The sequence below is a fragment of the Aythya marila genome (assembly GCF_965140915.1).
Source record: "Aythya marila genome assembly, chromosome: 3".
Lineage (NCBI taxonomy): Eukaryota > Metazoa > Chordata > Aves > Anseriformes > Anatidae > Aythya > Aythya marila.
The window spans coordinates 17,091,718-17,113,252 of record NC_139044.1 but is presented as its reverse complement, the minus strand read 5'-3'; the positions used below and the strand labels follow the sequence as shown (position 1 = coordinate 17,113,252).

Genomic DNA, 21,535 nt, shown 5'->3' with positions numbered 1-21,535 from the left:
TTCAAGGCAGCAGTGGGAAGGATGGAGATTTAGAGGTTGAAGAGATGACCAGTGAATGTTTGAAAATGTCAAAAAAAGGGAGCCTTCTAGTGGGAGAAGCTGAGAAAGACGATCACAGCTGTGAAAACGATCTCAGCGGCAACATTCAGGGTGGTCACAAACAGGACAAGGTGAGGTCTGTTACAGCTAAAAAAGCACAATATTCATAGCAGGTGTTTGAGCCTGTCCTGACTCTGAACCCCTGCAGACCTACACAACTCGTGTTAGAACCCAATGGACCTGAAGTGTTCATGCAGGGCCTCTCTCACACCACAAAACACCAACTCCCCGAGAAAATTGTTCAACGTGTAAGAACTGAGGAAATATAGCTTTTCATGGGGATAAAGCAGGAGGGATCAAGGACATTTTGCAATTTGTTGGGTGATGATTCGAGATTGTCCAAAGAAAAGGATTGTGTAGCGAAATATAAAGAAAGGCAAAAAGACGGGGGGGGGGGGGGGGGGGGGCGGGAATCCAGCAGTTTCTGCTAAACTGATTGCAAGAAAAGTCTTTCCTAGCTTGATATCTGGCAGTGGAGTCAATCCTGATCATATGAGCAGAACATGCTGATCATGCACACGAGAGACACTAATAAAGGGAGAAACAGCAGTGTATTTCATAGCCTTTTAGCCAGGACTCCAACCCTCTGCTCATTCACTGAGTGCTGGGGAGAGCCACAGAGACACCAATACACTCATTAAAATACCAGACCCCACTCTTGTGTAAATCTGAGGTAGCCAGAGAGACGTGTAGCATGTGAAAAACAAGGCAAAACAAAAAATCCAACAAAACATGAAAATGGAAGAAACACTGCATCAGTCATTGGGGACATCAGTAACTCTGTTTCTGCCTCAGTCCCCAGTCTGCAAAGAGAGGAGTTGAGTAGTAATTCTTCAGACTTATGAAGACCATAATCACGAAGGCTCTGAAATGAAGTACAAAAGACAGGGAACCATATCAGTTTTGGGGTAGGATTTGGCCCTGATGTAGAGTCACATCAGTTTTTTACAGTTTGCAGATTGTGTTTTAGCACTGAGCTGCCAAATTGGACTAATGAACAGCAGGGCAGTGTGAGGAGAGGACAACTTCAGCTGCAGAGCACGCTGGCACATGACAGCCCATTTATCCTTTAGGAGTCATGACTGCCAGGAGGACAGTGCCTCTCCCTGAGGAAGAGAAGTCCTCCTTTTCATAGATGAGGAAGATAACACTTATTAGCCATCTGCACTTTCCATTTTATGCTGCAGCAGCACAGTCAATATTTCCACCTATTTATGTAGTGGTTTTAGGACTCTATTTGACAGGCTTTAATGTAAACATGGCATTGCAGGCACATTGCTGGCACACAGCTTTTTTTTTTTTTTTGGCATTGCTTTCAGTGTCTCTACATAGAATGATTTGGAACAATTTGGGTGTTGCTGGGATTTTAGTTACAAACCTTCAAGCCAACAGTTTTGAATCTTGGTTCAGGCTGGATGTTTGCGTCCATGATGACAACTGGAGCCCAACAGGAGAATGAATTTCTGTTTCACAAAGATTATTCTATTTTAGCGATATTTTCAGACCCCAGATCAAGACCTAAATCACCAAAGCCAGACATCATCATTTAGAAACGAATAGCATTTCATCTTGCCAACATCAACACTATAGGAAATCCCCAGCTGCCGCCGCTGTTTGGCCAGGATGCTGGAAGAAGGAGGAATCCCAGCTCTGTTGTCACTTCTGTCACTTGGCTGATGGAGCTGCCAAATAGTGGGGCAGCAAGCGTGAAAGCTGTCTGGAAACCTTACTCGAGGGATTGCATAGTTCCTAAGTGCTCAGGTAACCAGTCCACCTGTGAACTTGTCCTTGGGCTTTGCATGGCAGGGTTGTCCTAGGGGGCTCCCTGGTTTCCACAAGAGCCCTGAAAGTAAAAGGCCAAGAGAGTGGCCATTACAGAAACCCTGACCGTTCTTCAGCCCTACTAGGGCCAGACCTCACCAGAGGCTCTTCTGGAGCTACAGGTTATTTTCCCTGGCCTCCAGACACTTCTCTGGAAAGACCTTCAATAGGTTCTTCTGGCAGCTCTGTGTAGATGTCTCAGATCCCCAGCACATCTCAAATAGCACTAAACATTGCATTTAGGGACAGCAGCCCCCTGTGAATAGTCTGTCAATGTCAACATCGTGAGCAACATCACTGCCAGGCAAAGCAAAGGGAGGGCTGCCTCAGGTACCTGCTGAGATTTCCCACCATCCGTGATGCCAGGAAAAGCAGCATCCCCCAGGTCTAACTCCCAGCCCCCAAGAAGCTGGATTTTTGATTCACTGACTGCAGCATGAAATTTGAGCCATCCTTCTAAATGCCAGCAAAGATCTGAATGTTGAGTTAATTTCTTTCTGCCTTTCCCTTGGTTACCTTGTGGTAACAGCTCTTTCCTTACCACCAGTCCAAAACCACTATGTCCGAAGCATCAAAATGTTTCTCCTTTAAGCAGATTTATGGAATTTCCTGCTTTTACATCTCTTCATTTTGCCAGTAATCCAGCAGCTATTGAGTCAATTCTTACCAGCCAGATTCACGTGTACACTAAGCCCTAAAGAAGAAGAGAGCAGAGATGACCAGCTGCAGGTTAGCAGGCTCTGAACTCATTAAATGTGGTGGTGGAAGCAATTTGTCACTAAGTCATCCGAAGTACCCTGTTCATTATTCCAGTACAATTCTTTGAACAAAGCATCTGAGACCTCAGAAGACACCATAAACACTTCCTTAACAAATAAGTTTGTTGTGATAGTATGGCTGAAGACTGTTTTCAGTAGCTTCCAGCAGTTTATCATGGTCTGACAACTGGAGACTGTAGGGATTAATGAAACTGCTTGCAACATGAATATTTCTTTTGTAATGAATTCAATAAAAATAGATTAAAAAAATACATTCTTATGGAAGGATACACTGGGATTCATCATGCTCCCAAGTGGTAGATAGTTTACCTGCTCCTACAGCTCCTGCTCAAGCTGAGCTTTCTTTGAGTATTTGGCTTCTCTGCCCCTGAAGGGGAAATCCATCTGCGATGATACTGGCTCCATGAAATCTGGGTGTCAGGGTATTGGCTCTGCAAAACCTCAGCAGCTGGTAGGAGGTGATCTTCATCCTTTTTTGAACCATGGATTTTGTCAAAAGATGCAATGAAATTGATATATTCTGCAAAGAAGTTCAGTTTTCTAGCCCTTGCATTTTCCCCACAAATATACAGACATTACCTTTCCAACAAGCTTTTGTTTGTAATGCTGAGACAACACCCCTCGCTACAAGAAGGACATGGAGGTGATCGAGTGAATCCAGAGAAGGGCGACGAAGCTGGTGAGGGGCCTGGAGAACAAGTCCTACGAGGAGCGGCTGAGGGAGCTGGGCTTGTTCAGCCTGGAGAAGAGGAGGCTCAGGGGCGACCTTATCGCTCTCTGTAGGTACCTCAAGGGAGGCTGTAGCAAGGTGGGGGTTGGCCTGTTCTCCCACGTGCCTGGTGACAGGACGAGGGGGAATGGGCTAAAGTTGCGCCAGGGGAGTTTTAGGTTGGATGTTAGGAAGAACTTCTTTACTGAAAGGGTTGTGAGGCATTGGAACAGGCTGCCCAGGGAAGTGGTGGAGTCACCATCCCTGGAAGTCTTTAAAAGACGTTTAGATGTTGAACTTAGTGACATGGTTTAGTGGAGGACTGTTAGTGTTAGGTCAGAGGTTGGACTTGATGATCTTGAGGTCTCTTCCAACCTAGAAATTCTGTGATTCTGTGTGATTCTGTGATTCCGTGATTCTGTGAACACTAGAACCACTGAGAATGTTCAGACACGTTTGTCGTCACTGCATGAGGAATGGTACAAGTGTCATTTTTTATTTATTTATTTGCCCACCTGCCTTGTAGCAGAACCTTAAAGTTGCACTTTTCGTGTAGTGTCAGTTGCTGCATAAGCAGAGAACAAAGACTTTAATGTTTAGTGAAAAAAAAATATCTTATTTTGGAGATTGCCGTGCATTTAACCTTGCTGATATTGTGTAGCACCAAATCACCAGGTTAATTACGAGTTTTATAAAAATCATTGCTTTTATTCGGTTTTGAAAACTAAAAGTATTCAAGAAGGATGGTAAAACAGGGCATTGGTACCTGTAATCATCATGAAAAAAGGAAATGTTCAGCAATACAAGGCTGCACTGTAGTCTCATCATAGTCACTGGAAAAAACAGCATTTGGTTCAATGTATCTGTAGGCACAAACTGTCTGCAAGTGCTTTTTGTTCTTTAAACAGAGTTCAGCTGGCAGGTTACTTTTTGGAATAGGCATGGCAATCTGTCTATTTCTGTGCTGTTTGAGAGATAAAGTCTCAAATTAGGACAGGAATTGGGAACTGAAACAAATGGGCTCTCAGAAATGGGAGGCAAGAGGATTTTTGGCATACGGGCTCTATGCAATCAGGTCTCAAAAGCACCTTTAAAAATGGAATAAAATAAGCCTTGTTATTTTCATAACTGATTAAAACATCCTCCAGACACAGGTGTGCTATTTGATCTAACCTATATTTGAAGAGATGTAGGACATTCAGTGAGATTTAGCAACATCTTCATCCCCGCTTTGGAGTTATTCCAGGATTTATTGAGTGCCTGCCCTTACAAATGGGTAATTCCTCACTGAGAGTTGACAGAGAAAAAGCATGGAAATGGGTCTTGCTCCTGACCCATCTCCAAGCCCAGGCTCCCCTTTGTCTTGTGAGTGCTCTGGGTCTTTGGCTAATGCACAGGTGAGGCTCTGAATGTAGCAGTGTGAACAGTACGCGTGTCTAGATCACAGCAGTGCTCAGCAGGCCACGTGTGCATAATCTGAGGATCCTCATTTTGTCTCTAGATGGCTTTCCTACATATATTGGATAAGACTGTCTCATTTTAGGTAGTTATCTTTCACTTCCAAACTTCTGCAAGTAAATAACCATCTGGGGATTGATTTGCTCTTCACAGAGCATATCAGCTGGTCCCATTGCAAGTAATCCAAATGCTTTCCAAACTGCTAAAGCTCTGCTTATTTTCATGTCCATGCTCTACCATGTAGTCAGAGATGGCTTCATTTGCTGTTTGAATTCTGCAAGCAGAAGTGAAATATTCTGCAATTCAGGACAGGTCTGTTTATAGATTTTTCCAACACCTCAAAGCCTTGTTTAGTCAGCTGGCTGACTTGGAGCTGGTAAACTGTGGTGCAGGTATAAAAGAAACCTTTCATGCCCAGTAAAACCCACCTTCTGTGTTAGCTGTACTCTTCCAGTTTCTTCACATAGACAAAGTTGTCCATTGCTTTCTTTGTAACTGAGCAAGAAACATACCATTGAAGTTTCTGACAGATGTAGGATGCCGGAGGCAGTCCTAATCTTCCTCAAAGACTTTTCTTCTTCTTTCACAAGCAGATTTTTCCTTGAAGTTTTTTCATGTGTGTACCCAGGCAGAAATGTGGCAGGAAGGAGCTGAGCCTAGCTCAAATTAGCCACGAGACTGCTGGGGCCCCGTGACATGGCCACTCTGATCTTAAAGGAATTGCACCATTCCCATCAGCCAATGAAAAGAAATGCAGATATGGAGCTAGCTAAAAATGGTTTTAGGGCCAGCAAGGAGGAAAAAGAAATAGTATCTTATGTGCTCCATTTTTAAAAAGGATAAAAAGGAAGACCTGGGGACCTGAGGCCAGTCAGTCTCACATCTGTGCCTGGCAAGGTTGTGCATGGAGCAGATCCTCCTGGAAACTATGCTAAGGCACATGAAAAACAGTAGGAAGGCAAAGGAATCTAAGTCCAAAGACACCTAGCTTGTGCCACAGCCTACAAAGGTGAAATGTAAAAATTGGTGTGCGTGTTACTGCAGAATGGCTGCCCTGGCAGTCACCACACAGCATGGGCACCACAAAAGTGGTTGCATTTGCTAATGACCCTGCCATGGATGGGAAGTGCTGGAGCAGTGGCAGAACAGCTTTTGCTCAGATGATTGCCATTCGAGATGGATTTAACACCAGAGAAGATGACTGTGAGCCTGCCTGTCCTGGGGTCAATGTGGGATGGATTAGATTGGCAAGGATGAGGCTACCTGGTACTAAACCATTACGTCCTTTGAGAGCGCCTGCACACAACCCCCACGAAGGAACCAGCATGCTGTAATTCCCCTCTCAATGTACCAAACACTAACTTCCCTGCACAAATATGCCCCCTGCATCTCAATTTACCTAAACGCTAGAGCAGATGCTGAAAGCAGTGAGGGTTGGTTAGTGTCTGCAACCCCAAGGCAAAGATAAGGCAATTCCTGGTTCAGTGTGCAGCCCCAGCTGTGAGCTGCTCTGGGTTAACAACCTGGGAAACAAAACGTGGATTCATTCCCAAGTGCTCAACGACTGCCTGAGCTGGAGCACACTGAAATCAGTGGGAACTTCCCTGTGCTCTTCAGTATTCTTCGGATCTGCCCCTAAGCATGCACATGGTTTATTACAGCCAAGGATACAACTGGATACTAGCAAGTGCAAGTGACTATTTAGCAGTATTTCCACACGTAAGCACAAAAATGACGGACTAGAACTGGACATAGAATCATTTATTCTAACAATATGAAATCTGACCCTAAAATTAAATGTTTAGGGCATGAACAAACAGAACCTTTGAAAATGGGAAGATGTGCTACATCTAGACCCAGATTTGTAAATGGCTATGGTTTTCTCTTTGGATGACTCCAGACATTTTGGAGATGATCAGATTTGATACTTGAACATTCCTTATTTAGTTTGAATATACTGTTGTCTTCTTGCTAAATTAAAAAAAAAAAAAAAGAATTCTTGATTTGCTGTATTTTTCTGTTCTCATATCAAGATGGTGAGACACCGTCCTACTGAAATCTATTGATTTATAAGATGTGTAGAAGTTCTCTTTCCTTAAGCATAAGTTGCAATGAAGGGTGCTTAATTCATTTATTTTCTACGGATTTAATTTCAGTCTGGCCCTTCTGCCCCATCCTATAGGCAGCCCCCATCAGGCCTTGGTCCTCTGTGTCTTGCCAGGGCATTACACAAGTTAGGTTGCTTAAACCCACTTCCTCCCATTACAGCTTGCTCTGATCTCAGTCCTGGAATATGACATCTGAGAAATGTTTGGATCAAAGCACTCTATCCACCAGTGTGGTTTGGCCATTAACCTTTTGTTTATGTCCCTGCTGTGCAAAACAGAGGCACTTCAGATATTTCCTTGCTAAACAAAGGCAGGCATTTACACTGGGCAATATACTTTGCGGCTCTGGGAAGGGTTACTCCATATCCTGCTTGACTCCTTTCTCTGCAGAGATCAATGCTGGGATCTTAAACATCACTAATGCTTTATAGACAATCCATTAACATCAGTGTCTCCTAATTGGCCAGCCATACCATTTTTTCTAAAATAGGGATCCCTTTCTAATGCTACAGCTACCAGTCCCTTGATTTCGTGAGTACATTATCATCCGTATTATCAGCTGTGGAACATTTTAAACTGCAACATATTCTTTTTACGATTTACTAAGCTGTGTGTGTGAGTGACATACAAAAACCAGATGAATATTGCTGTCGTACTTACTGCAGCATATGAGCTGATCTGGTTAGACATGAAATGCAGACAGAAAACTACCTCACCTCTCAAGCTAATTTTAGTCTCTCCCTGCTTTCTCTCTAGCTGTGTGTGTGTATAAAATCGCTTGCAGTCTGACAGCGTTCCAGTAACCTGCGCCACACACCGAGCAGGATATATTTACTAACCATCTGCTTGCATGGCATGGGTTAACCGAGCCTGTGGGATTGTGCTTACCTAAACAAAACCACTGCAGTGAGGGGAAAAACAATGAATGGGTGGAGATGATCAGCCCATGCATTCCAGCTAGTGCGGTCCAGGCAGCAATGACAGCCTGAAGGTTGCAGCAGCATCGGGATCTGCATTCCAAGTGCACAGATCTTACCATCTGGAGCGATTTTACGGGGAGCAGCTCTTTATTTGCTGAGCCATGGCCAGTAACCAGGCCAGCCTGCCGGACGATCAGAGCAGGCACTGCAAGTTCTTATCCTATATGTTCTATCAGGCTGTGAGGGATCACAAGCCTGTTTGGATGCTAGAAGACATGAGAACTATGGAATATTTTTACTGGGAGGAAAACGCCAGCCTAAGAACGTACTCACCTTCAGAAGCCCTTCTCTATGCAGTGGTGCATAACCACCTGCCTTATGCTCAGTATCTGCTGTCTCATTTCCCAGAGGAGGCTCTCAAGGTGCCTGGGGAACACTTCTGCTATTGCCCATCGTCTGCTCCCCACTTGGCCATGGCAGTCACATATGACAGGAGAGATATCTTGGGGCTGATCATCAAAATTGCACACAAGCTCCCCAGCCTGAACTCCTACATCAACAGGACTGGCTGCTTTCATCTGGAAGATGGGAAAACACCCCTACACCTTGCCTGTGAACTGCTGAGGTCAGAGACGGTCCTCATCCTCCTTGGCAATGGAGCTTCTCCTAGGATAGAGGACAGCAAAGGACTTACCCCGCTGGACGTCATCCTGGAACAGATGTGGGACTCCAAAGTCAACGTGGCATCGAAGAAGCTCTGCCTCGACTACCTCTTGCTCTTCATGCCCAACCCCCAATTTAAGATGCGGAAAGTTCTGCGGGATCATCCAGAGCACTGGACAGCTTTGCTGGGGGAAGACAAATTCAACAGCCTGGTGGGGAACACGCCTGCTTCTTTATACCTGCAAGCTATGCAAACTATTCTCCAGACTCTGCCTCCGTCCCACTTCCCTAAAAGCATCCAGGAACTACCTATACCTCAGGCACTAAAGCCCTTACCATCTTATGGCAAAAAGCTAACAACAAAAAACGTGGTAAATGTTTTTCCTTGACTTTATTTGCTGGGTCTTGGATTTTCAAAGGCAACTTCGGGGACCTGGTCGCCCAGCACCCTGTGTATTTTAGTGTGATTTTAATACTTACCCTATTAGGCTATGCTGGAAAATCCAATATTTTGTGACAAGATTTTAAATGTTTGTGATTTTTTTTTCTTTTCCTTTTTTTTTTTTTTTTTTTCCTAATTGATTGCAGGCACGGCACTTTTAAAGACAAAAACCTTCCTTGTTTTCTGTTTGTTGTGCATGTGAAGGGTTAACTGTAGCTGAGACTGTGTTCTGTTTGTTTTTTCAGCTGTCAGCTGGTGTCAGTGTATCTGAATTCCCAATATAACCGTATCCTGTGTAATGTACCTGGGTAAAAAGGAACAGCTCCTGCCGTGGGATTTTCAAAGGGTGTAGCTGCAAGACCGTGTCCTACCTCCTGGTAGGAAAAATACTAGGAAAAATACTACCGTGTATGAACAGGACTGAAAGATCAGGTTTCCTTTCTAAGAGTGATCCAGTATCCTCTAGTAACAGCCAAGAAGTCTACGGCTGATGCTGCAGAGACGTAAAGTTAGTATGATTTTAATAAGGTACTTGACGGTAGGTGAAGCATGGAGTGCGTGCACTTAGGGCCAGTGTGTGTGTATTCCTAGGGGCGAGCTGGGACAGGCAGAGGAGCTAGTGGAAAGCATCCTGGCTCACAAGGGAGTGAAGGGGTTAAAGGCAACCCAGCCCTGATGGCTCTACAAGGCTGTGCGATGGGGAGGGAACCATTTTCCCTGCTGTCCAGGAAAAAAATTGCAAGCCAGAGCAGGTCCACTGGTAGCCCTGTCCTTCATGAGTGGCATTATTTATCCTTTACTTGTGTTTTAGGGGTGAATGTGTCTCCAGAAGTGATGCAGCTCACTAGCTTGACACACCAGTGGGTCTCAGAATCACGGACACTTGTTAGTTATCCGAGCTGTGGGCATGACAGCCTGCCATTGGAAGTTGTCGCTTGTTGTCAGAGTATTTTTGTCAACCGAGTCTAGACAGAGGGCCTGATCCTGGGAAATACAAAAAGTTCCCACTGGTTTCTCTGGGACCTGAAGGCAGGGGGTGTTTGCAGCTCTCCAGCAGTGGGCTCTCCTTGCAGGGCTGGGGATGCCCTGCCCGGGCAGAGTCCTGTCTGTTCAAGGCACTGGCCCTGCCCTCCTGGCTGTGCCCAGCACCAGCAGAGCAGTGGAAGGATCCTAAATCCCTCTTGGGGACCATCCCTTATTTTGGACCCAAATGTTCTCCTCCCTTTGGAGGCGTAATCCTGTGCTCTAATGAAGTAGCGTCACCCATTTTCCAAGACCCATACTGAGCAGCAGTGAATAAACCCCTCATCTCTTCAAACAGGCTTGGTGCAAAAGGCAGTGGGGCACAAACCCCTTTTCACAAGGCTCTGGCTAAGAAAAGGTGTGCGCTCAACCTGTGCGCTCACATCTGTGAACAGGGGGATCATTCAGCACAAAAATGTCTCATCTGGCTAATTTCTCCCTGTGCCAGGGCTGCTGTGCCAGAGCTGCAGCCTTTTGTGTTAATTAGTACGTGGAGCACTTCTGCTTGGTTTCTCCATGTTCGGGGCACCTCCCGTGTGCCAGGCTACTGGTGCTGCCAGCCGGGGCCAGGTGGAGATTTCTTGCAGGGCTGTGCCAGAGCCAGCTGGAAGGGCCCTTTGGAGATGCTGGGCAGTGCTGGAGGAGGAGGCCAAGGCTGCTGAGAGTGGCTCTGCAGAGCACAGTCTCTGTGGCACCCCTGGAGGCCAGGGAAGCAGGATGCAGCCTGTGCCCAGCAGCAGTGTGGTATCTTACCCGTATGCCAGTGGGCGAGAGGCAGAGGAGGCTGGCGACGGCTATTATTAGAATAGTAATTAGGCCCCGGGAGCAGAGAGGAGGGAAAGTAAATCATCCGAAGGAGGGAAGGCAAATCATCAACCATTACTGCACTGTCTTCATACCATGAGGGTTTTGTTGCTATAAAGAGTTTCAGAAAAGACAGGAGGGACAGTAGGGCTGCTCCGCTTAGAAACCAAATGATGCAGGTGGGAACTCTTGGCATTACCGAGGCAGCTCGTTCTAACAGGGCAGGGGGACGTGTCCAGAGAGCCCGAGCAACCCACTGGGAGCAAGCGCTTTTAAAACGGTGCAGGGATTATTTGCTGCCTAACAGTTGGGGATCACTGCGAAGGTCAGGGGTCAGGCACTTGGGCACTCAGGTGGCTTTGTACCAAGCAGAACGCTTTATGTGCCTGCGCGAGGTTATCCACCAGCCAAGCAAAAGAGAAGAGCTTGATTCGGAGCAATTGCTCAAGAGACTCCAGTTCTGGGGCATATCTGCACCTGGTGTCACAGCCTGGAAGAAGGCTTCTGACCGTTTGTTGGCCAGCATGCAAAAACTCAGGTGTTGTTAGCCCAGGGTGCAACAGGCAGCTGATCACACCAGAGCTCTGCCATTTCGGCTTTTCCTGACCATTTTAAGAGAATAAAGCACTGCCTGGGCCTTGGCCGCTCACCTACTACCTGACCTCACTGTACAGTCCCACTGGGCCAGGGTTTCGGGCCATTAGCATCATGGTGCTTCTTTTACCCAACACGTTTCTCCATCATAGGAGTGCAGGGTGGGATGTCCTTCTGCTGGAGGGAAGGGATCTTTTACCTACACCCGGTTCACTAATCTTGCAGTGCCCTGCCTGTTAGTTTGACGTTCCATTTGTCTGCTACAGTACAGTGACATTACATCATTTACAGACAAATCTACCTCAGCCTTTTCTGTGTTGATTTTTTTTTTTTTTCCATTCTTTCCAAGCCAGGTTATTATCAAAAGTAAATTCTCTATATTTTCCACTGTTCCTGCAATCTGACAGTCAGTAGTCTTTAAAAAACCCTGTACTTGCATGGCAAATATGTTAGTGACTTTGCTGATAAAAGTGCTAGGTGCTGTGTAGTGGTGTTTACATTTTGCTTATAGACATAGTAAGTAGAGGTAGCTCTTTATTTCAGAACTTGTCAAAAAGAATGTAAGCAAGAAAGAAAAGAGGGTTCGGTCTGTGCTAACCTGTGAATTATAGGTTATGTTATTTAATTTCAGTTTTCAGGAGTAGCACTGTAAAGATCTGAGGGGTGTCTGTGTTTTCCTTCAGTACCGGTGAGCATCATTTCAGTGAGCTCTGAGTGACCTTGTGTCTGTGTGTCTGTATGTCTGTGTGTCTGTGTCTGTGTGTGTGTGCACACGTATGTCTGCCCTCTTCTGGTACAATTCCTAACTGACTGACAGTACTTACACATCACAGTGCTCGCAAACAACAGTGATCAATGCCTTAAGAAAGCAACCTTTTAATGAAATAAGCTTGTGTCCCAAGCACTGTGCTGCTAACAGGTAAGAATGTCTCTTCTCTATCCAAGAGGCAGCAGCTTTGCTTTTGAAACAGGTGTTTTGTCCCTAAGCATCAAGCACAAGGGCTTCTTCATGCCAACAGACACAATCATCCAGCAAAGGATTTGTGGCAGTGGACACATTTAATTCTTGAACCGACTTTTTAAACAAAACCTATTAAACATACATCTTTAATTTTTTCTGGGCTGACAGCAGAATTCAACCACATACGATTTACCAATGTTATGCTACTGTTTCTGCAACATCATCAGCAGAGAGGACAGGCCAGATTTTAACCTCAGTTACATCTCCTTACAACTGAAGTAACACTTTTTAAGTCAATTGCACCACTGCTGATGCTTGTTGGTATAAAAAAGATGCGTTCTTCAAAGCTCCGTAACTCTGACTTCAGAATATAAATAAATGTGATAGTTAATCTCTGAAACCATTTTTTACATTTTTCATACTTTGAATGTATACAGATATATTCTCTAACACTGATGGGCACTTCCCTGCTCCTAGTTCCCCTGGCTTTTTTTGTCTTCAGCATGACAGGGACTGATGCTGTTGTTTACTGATGAATGTTGCCATGCCCAAGTACAAATGAATGTTCATTGTATGATACAACTGAATGATTCTATGATTCGAACTTTCTTATAAAGCCATACTTTTGTAATTTTGGTTTCTCTTTTTTAGGGAAAAAAAATCTTCCATATAATTGTGTTTGTACATTACTCACTGCATGACTGAAGATGAAAAGAATGCAACATGCTGGGAATAAAAAAAATATATATACCTTATATAAATATAATTGCTGTGAAAATTATTTAATCTGATTGTATTGCCATAATAAACTTGCAGTATAAATTTGATGTGTCTTTTATCAGCCAGTTGGTCGACACCACCCACCAGCTGCTTTTGCTTTGGCTCATCTTGGTATTTGATTACTTCATTGTGACTGCTGAACCATTACCTCCAAAAATTTGATCTGAAGAACATGGTATTTTCTTTCACAGGCTTGTAATAGCTGGATGTGCTGCCAGGGGATGACCCCAAGTGATGAGGTGAACCCACATTTCACAGACTTGCTGTAGGGTGAAGGTGAATCAGAAGAAGGGGCTCAACAGGAGCAAGTGGTAATTGGTTTTGAGGATTTTCATCTTTTATGTTTGAGCTCAGCTCACAGCAGCTTATGACAAAGCTCTTTCCAGTGAACATAACAGTGCTGGCAGGCTCCTTTCCCCATCTCATTTGTATGCAGTGAACATGCTCCTTCCCTTACCAAGGTTTTTAACTCTGTAAGGAAACATTTCTCTGTAAGGCTTCCAGAGCCAACTCTAACTTCTCCTGCATGGTCAGCTGCTGCTGAAGGTGCACAGGCAGATGTGCGTCTGGTACTCACTGTGCCACCTTCCTCTGGGTAACAATCCACTGGCATTTGTGTAGAAACACAGCCCGGCCAGCTCCTCTACTGACCTGACAAACAGCTACTCGGAGTATTTCGGATGACACCATCACAAGGCTTGCACTCCAATGCCAACTGCACCTACAGATCTCCTCTAGTGCACGATGTACAAGGTATAAACAAAGGAGTTAGTACTTCAGACTGTGCTTGCACAATAAATTCTTGTTTTCATGGTAAAAGGTGGAGAGGGGAATTGTTTCCCTGATTCCACTTTTTAAAAATTGGCCAAGATTACCTCCTTGTATTTCTAGTGGGAGATTTAACTACTTTGCCTCCAAGAATGTAGTCCCCAGAGGCAAGCTTTCTGGCTTATTGGCTTCAACCTTCCCTGTCTCTCTTAATTATTTTTCAACTATCTTAGGAATCTGGAGAGGTCCCAGTCAACTGCCAAACATTGTTTCAATTTTCAAGAAGGGCAAGAAAGAAGACCCCATTAATTACACACTTGTCAGTCTCACTTCAATGCCTGGTAAAATGACAGAGAAGATTATTCTAGGAGTTATTGAAAAACACCTAAAGGACAGTGCAGTCATTGCTCACAGCCAACATGGGTTCATGAAGGTAAAGTCCTGTTTAATGAACTTAATTTCCCTTTATAACAAGGTCACCCACCCAGATGACTAAGGGAAGCCAGATGATGCAATTTTTTGGATTTCAGCAAAGCTTTTGATCCTGTTTCTCACAGTATATTTTGTACAAATGTCCAGCATACAGCTAGACTAATAAACAATCCAATGAGTGAACAATTCCAAACTGCAACAAAATCATAGAATCATAGAGTCATTCAGATTGGAAAAGACATCTGAGATCATCAAGTCCAACCATTAACCTAGCACTGCCAGGTCTACCACTAAACCATATCCCTAAGAAACACATGTACATGTCTTCAGAATACCTCCAGCGATGGGGACTCAACTACTTCCCTGGGAAGTCTGTTCCAATGCTTCAAAACCCCTCCAGTGGTTTTTTTTTTTGGTTTTTTTTGTTTTTTTTTTTTTTTGTTTTGTTTTTCCCCTAATATCCAACCTAATCCTCCCCTAGTGCAACTTGAGGCCATTTCTTCTTGTCCTATTGCTTGCTGCTTGGGAGAACAGCAACCCCACTACAACCCACCCTGCTACAACCTCTTCTGAGGTATTTGTAGAGAGTGATAAGTTCTCCCCTGAGCCTCCTTTTCTCTAGGCTAAATAACCCCAGTTCCCTCGACTGCTCCTGGTAAGACTTGTTTTCTAGATCCTTCACCAGCTTCATTGCCTTTCTTTGGACACACCTTGATGTTCCTCTTGTAGTGAGAGACCCAAAACTGAACACCCTACCACAGAGAGTGTCAGGTGTCAGTCTCAAACCTGAGGCAATACAGTACCCTTGCCATCTACATTGTGGCTGACATATAGCTCAGACGGTCTCAGATGGTCTCAGATGGAAAGATGTTTTCATGAATCATAGAACCCCAGAATGGCTGGGGTTGGAAGCTACCTTAAAGATCACCTAGTTCCAACTCCCCAGAGAGGCAGGGACACCTCACTGGTCTCCACCTGGACATCAAGCTCTTGACCACAACTCTTTGAGTGCGACCATCCAGACAATTCCTTACCCACTGAGTGGTCCATCCACCAAATCCCTGTCTCTCCATTTTAGACACATTTTAAAATTCAGCAGCGCATATACAGACCTGAAATATTTATGCTTTATTAAGCTGCATTTGGTACTGGAACAAATACAAATTGGACAACCATTTCTACTTCTGCCTCTCCTTATTGACTTCATTTCAAAACTGTCTGGAGGAGGAACATTACTGTGTTATGTTTACATTATGCTCAACATAATTAGGCCCTATTCATGAAAGAAATATTTAAAGGCTTAGTCTCAGTGTTATTATGACAGTCCCTCTGGATCAACTGCCATCACAGCTGAAAGAGCATTGTCTTCAAACTGAGAGAAAAATCTAGATGATCTTTCAGAAAATCATCTGATTTTGAGGATTTGACTGAAGCAGAAAATGAGACAAAAGTCTCTGCTCCTCTGCCTGGAAGGTGTTAGGTGATGACAGTATAAGCAGTCTCTTTTCCTAAGTTTCCAGGTCTTCAATGCTGTTTTTCTCATGTGATAGTTATATTTTGAAATACTACTATGTTTGTTTTTTTTTTTTTTTCCCTCAGAGTGAGGAAATATATCATCCTCAATAAAATCAAAAGACTGTTCAATCTGGGGGTGCTGTTAATGAACATGCTCTCACCAGCTAAAAGCAAGAAAAAAGGGGATTTTAAAATGAAATCCCTGCGTTACTTTATTTTTTTTTCTCTTATTTTTTCTCTCTTATTTTTTTTTTCTCTCTTATTTTTTTTTTCAATTCCTGTGGCTTTATGAGAAAGGCCCGTGTAGATCAGCTATTGTTTGCCACTGCACGGTTCCTTCATTTCTGCAACAGGTTCTTGAATTGCCACAGTTTTGAAGTGGATTCATTTTGTCTTTTTCTTCCCTCTCTGCATTATGAGTACCCCAAAAGCTCCACGGGGGTAGCTCAAAAACTACATTTATTAGAAGATAAAATAAGACCTGTAACTCCTAAACCACAGAAATTTCAGCTGGGAAAGGCAGGATAAAAATGAAGGGAATATAAAAACCCTCCCTTCCTCCAGCCTGCTTGTTTGCCACCAAAGCCGTAGCACGTTTAGTAATATCCCTGCCACCCTTACACCCGTGCAGCTGCTACTGATGATCATTTCTACAACAGACTACCTATTTTTTTTACGACAATTTTAAGATTTTCCAGTGCAAAATTGCCCATCCCAGGGCGTCCCCCAAGCGCCAGGCCGCCGAGTTTCTCTCGGCCGCAAGATGGCGTCGCCACCCTGAGGGGGGGAGCGCGGGACCGCGGCCCCAGTGGATGACGGTGACGCCATTTTTGTCACTGTGTCCAAACCTAATTCAAATAAGCAAAAACAGTTTGTCTGATTTTTATTTTTATTTTTATTTTTTTTTTGAGAGAGATTTTGATTTAATTTGAGCAACAGAAGGGCCTCAGGTACCCTAGAATTTGATCCTGGAGCTGAGCAGTAAACAAAGAGCTGTGAACGGAAGAGAATTGTTTTTTGTGGGCCTAGTGTGGTTGCTGGGCAAAAATGTGTTTCAGTCCTGAAGAACAGCCAGCCATTTCCTATCCTCTCATCTTTGTTCTCTCAGAGGAACAGGAGAAGCTGTTTTGGCTGAGCTAAGAGGCTCCATATTTGTATTTTACAAAGTACGTAAATGCCAGCCTCGCTCCACGCACCTGAGGCAGCCCTGCTGGGGCGCTACTCCTGCACACAAAAAAATCTCATTACACGGAGTAAGATGAGGTGGAGCTGCAGGTGTCACCATTTTTCCCTTTCTGAAGAGGAGGTGGGTGAAACCTGCTGTGGCTGGACAAGAAGGAAGGCATTTCTGCTGTGGCAGGAGCTCTGTACAGAGCATGGAGGCTGCCTGTCAGCGTGCTTGACTAGTGCAGAAAGAAAAGGGCTGATGAAGAGGTTGATACCCACGGGGAGCAAAGAAAGGTACTGCCAAAGATGTATTTATCTGTGTTTCTGGCACATTTGGTTAAAGCTCAAATAGCTCCCTAGACACTGGCAGCAGGCCTGATATCTGTCAGCTAACAAAAATCAGTATAGCTTTCTGAAGCTGTAGCCCTCTGATCTGAAAGTCTGCCCTTTATTTTCACTTCTGGCTGCCTCCAGCCTAATCTGCAGACCTTCCAAACTTAAAAATCAGCTTTATATACAAAACCAAAAATAAAACATCTGTATATATCCTAGAAGTCTTCACAACCTCCTCCTGTTTTAATAATATCTCTAATATATATTTTTTCCTGGCTCTAATTCAGCTAGAATCACTGAAATAATCCTTGTGGGACTGTTATACATATTTCCAATTGTGCAATTTATAAGCACTGGATGCAAATAGCTTTTTGTTCTTAAGAAAATTATTTCTTCATTAAGCATAAAATCAGATTATATTTTTTTTAGCCCTGCTTCATCTGCAAGCCCTTATGCCCCCCTTATGTATGGTTTAAGTACTGAGCTATGTAGAAAGAAATTAATCATCTTGTATCCTAACAAGACACGGCAGCTGGGTCAGCCTCACTAGGAAGAGGCTTTTCAATGTTTGTTTTCAGAGAGAAGTAAAAGTCTGATAGACAGACACTTACTTTCAAGCTGCTGCCTTTGCCAGAGGCAACCCACGCAATCATGAGCCCTTCTGGCATCTCACTGAGTCATGTAGAACTGCCATAGATAAATGGAAGACAGCCAGGAGGAAAAAAAATCCATTCACATCCAGCTAATGAGTAGAAAGTTCAAAATTGCCTACTGTTTTACAGGCTGTGTACCTTAATTAGATGAATCACAGAACACTGAGGGTGGAAAACACAGGCCAAAGAGCTCATAAGAGTCCACTTCATTCTTTTACACTAACAGCATTATCTACCTCCCCACAAGGGAAGATGTCACCCCATTTTCTCAGACAACAAAGTCATCTGGTATGATGCATGGACTAATGTGGAAAATACGAGCAGAAATGATGTATGAGCTAGACGCACAAGCACTTTATTCCTTTTCCTTACCCCAAATCCAACTATTAACATCACTTTCCATAAAAACACTTACCTGTGTGCTTTCTGGTCGAGGTCAGGCCCACGACAAAATATCATGAGCTACACTGAGTATCAACATGAGGACCAAATTCAAAGTGATGTCCACATGGTAGTATTAGGAATTGACTCATGAGAATTTTCTCTAATGTGATAACAGGTAGACATTGCAAGCCCTCGACATTCCTGGGACTCTCGAGAAGAAGCCTCATATTAGTGTAATAAATAAATTGCATTCCCTTCATCTTTCTTTAGGCCAGATTAGAGTGAGGCAGCCTAACAGTGGAACGGTTCATGAATGCTTAAGATTGATACCTGGCACCAGTTTACAATAACAAGCACAGAGCATGGAAGAACCAATAATAAGAATATATATATTAAAAAAAAAAAAAAACAACAACAACAACAACAAAAAAACATAATTAGTACAGTTAGTAAACAGCTACCCTGTAGAAGCAGATAGGAAACCAACACATACTGCCATGTAAACCTATACCTATACTTAGCTTGCACAGTGTCAGTGGAAAACATGTAATGTGTTCCAGCAGCCCCACTCGCTTCTCCCAGTAATGATCGTGTAAAATGTCTGACAGCAGTGGAGCTACTAGTGGTGAGTTCAACTGTGTAGTGCAGTGAAGGGGCAATGTGTTCACAATGAACTCAAAACCTTGTGGTTTCCTACTTGGTCTGTCTATATTATGACACACTCAGTAACACAATTACTGTCTCTTTTTCCTTTACTGGATGGATTTATTTTTTTTTTCTAGCAGCAGAAGGAAGAAATACATGGTTGTAGTTCTCTCAGCAAGCCAAATGGTACTGTATATTTTGGCCATTCTGGTTTTAGGATGTCTGTTGCTGTCTTAGAAGGAAATAGGTTTTGACAAGAGATTTGAAAAAAAGATGGATGATATTGTCACGTGTCGTGTCATTGCACATGGCTGCTGGAACATAGACAACTCCATTGGCACATGAAGAGTCACTGACCTGTAGGGTCAAAAACTGGAGATAAACACTTATGCCGTGGCAGCATATGAAAGCAAGGAAGAGGATAGTGTGAAAAGCACAACATAGTTGGTGTTCAGAATTCAGTGCTGTCAGAATGAAAGGGAGAACAGCAAAGTAAATGTCAGAAACAGATACACAGGTTGATAAAATGGACTTTGGGATGCAGAGGTGTAGGAAACAATGCTATAGTGGGAAGTCAAGAGATGAGCAGGGAAAAGCATCAACAATCATTATGCAGGGCATGAGGTTAATCTAGAAGCTGTGCTTTGCATTGACTGAAGTGTCAGAGAAGCCAGAAAGGGGAAAATAATGTTAGGGAGGAGATAAGGTGAAAGTTGGTAAGAGCATGGTCTGTCCTGAGTCTTAGAAACATTGCAAAGGAAGAACCATTGGTATTTAGACCTAGCCTACCGTGCAAAAAGAGTACAGAGAACTCTTTACAAGTACAAGAGAATCCTGGAATGGCTTGGGTTGGAAGGAACCTTAAAGATCACCTAGTTCCAACCCCCTGCCTAGGCAGGGATGCCATCCACTAGACCATGTTGCTTAAAGCCCTTTTCAGCCTTGTCTTCAACACCTCCAGGGATGGGGCATCCACACCTTCTCTGTGAAACCTGGTCCAGTGCCTCATCATCCCCTGAGTAAAGAATTTCCTCCTGGTTACTTAAATTAAGGAAAAAGGACATGGCAGAATCTTAGTTATAAGTATAAAGGGAATAAGAAGACACAGAGAGAAAGATCAGGATTAAATTTTGCTTGGTGTTCAGTCAGCAAGAGAAGTGGGGGTGGCAATTTTGCCACAGCAAAGCTAAGTTGAGGGAAATAGATTCGGAGCGGTGAGTCAGCCTTGAGAGTTCACAGTTGCACAACTGATCTTTGCAGCTGCAGAAGAGTGAGGATCACATGAAGCTCCAAGGGAGCATTTCTCCCTGTGCTTTACAGCTCAGAATCCCGTACAGCATCAGAAGTTCAACAACTCTTAGTCATCAGAGACATGCACGAGCATGTCAGGTAGAGAAGAGAAAGGGAGAGCAGTGGCTAGATATTGAGCTGCAGAAATACATGTATGCCTGGAGTAGAGAAGGAACTTGAGAGAAAATCCCTCTCGAATTTACTTACTCACTGGAGACCTCCCCTCTTGGGGGAATCTTCTGTGAGTGAAGGTTTAGGACATACATGTCAGCTGCTGCAAAGTCTTTTCTGTGGCCAATCCATGAAGTACCTTACCGGGTGATAAATAATAACACACGGACTATGGGGTCATATTTCAGTCTATAATTATACTAATTAAAATAGTTTTGTTTAAATAGCTTATCTTTGTTTGCTTCCTGCAGTCCTGCTGGAAATCCTAAGTGGTATCCAACGACATTTTTCTCCCTTTACTCAAGGTTTCGTGAAAAATGAACTGCTTTGTGACATCTGATTCTTAAGTACCTGCCTTAGTGACTGAGGTAGCAAACACGCTCCTTTATTGCTCTGGGAACTAGCTTTGCATGTACTGTTTCATCTACTCCTTAATTCTTCCACTGGGGCTCTAAATCTGGACTAAGCTGAAAGACCAGGACAATAATTCTTAACCCACTGTGGAACATTAACTGAGTGGCAAGACAGCGATTGGCTGCGTACTATGAACGTGGTTCCATTTCATTTCCTCTCTGGAGATGCTGGTTCACTGATGGAGTGATGTTCTTCCAAGCAGGAGAAGATTAAATAGAGACAACAGACTCAAAAGTAATAAATAAGACCGTAGAGCAAAACTGCCTGATGTGTTATTTTAGAAGCCCTGTGTTATCATGCCTAGCACTGGGGAGGAGGTCTGCATCTATTTAGCTCCAGCAGCAGTGGCTCCTTTTGCTTCTCTCCTAACCCCATTACCTTAAAAATGATCTTCAAAGGAATGTGAGTGCTATTTCCCCTGCTTCCCTAATGTGGAAGTGAGGTGCTGGAGCAGAGAATGGTCCTTTGCTGCCTGACACTAACAGAAGGTGCAGCAGACAGGATCCATGTTTCCTGGCCACAGCTTCTGCATGCAGCATGCGGTCACCCAGCTCCCCTTCCAGTGTAGTGCTGCAGAAGGGCTGCACGGCTGAGACTCTGAA

The 21,535-nt window shown here is 43.9% G+C and overlaps 1 protein-coding gene across 1 annotated transcript; it reads left to right on the top strand.

The window, feature by feature from the left end:
* Positions 1–8,055: 8,055 nt before the first annotated feature.
* LOC309876329 (ankyrin repeat domain-containing protein 9-like) lies at positions 8,056–8,946 on the top strand (the record flags this gene model as incomplete). The annotated part of the gene is made up of 1 exon (XM_082756474.1): positions 8,056–8,946. The coding sequence occupies one exon, from the start codon at positions 8,056–8,058 to the stop codon at positions 8,944–8,946; it is 891 nt and encodes a 296-aa protein (XP_082612600.1).
* Positions 8,947–21,535: the final 12,589 nt, after the last annotated feature.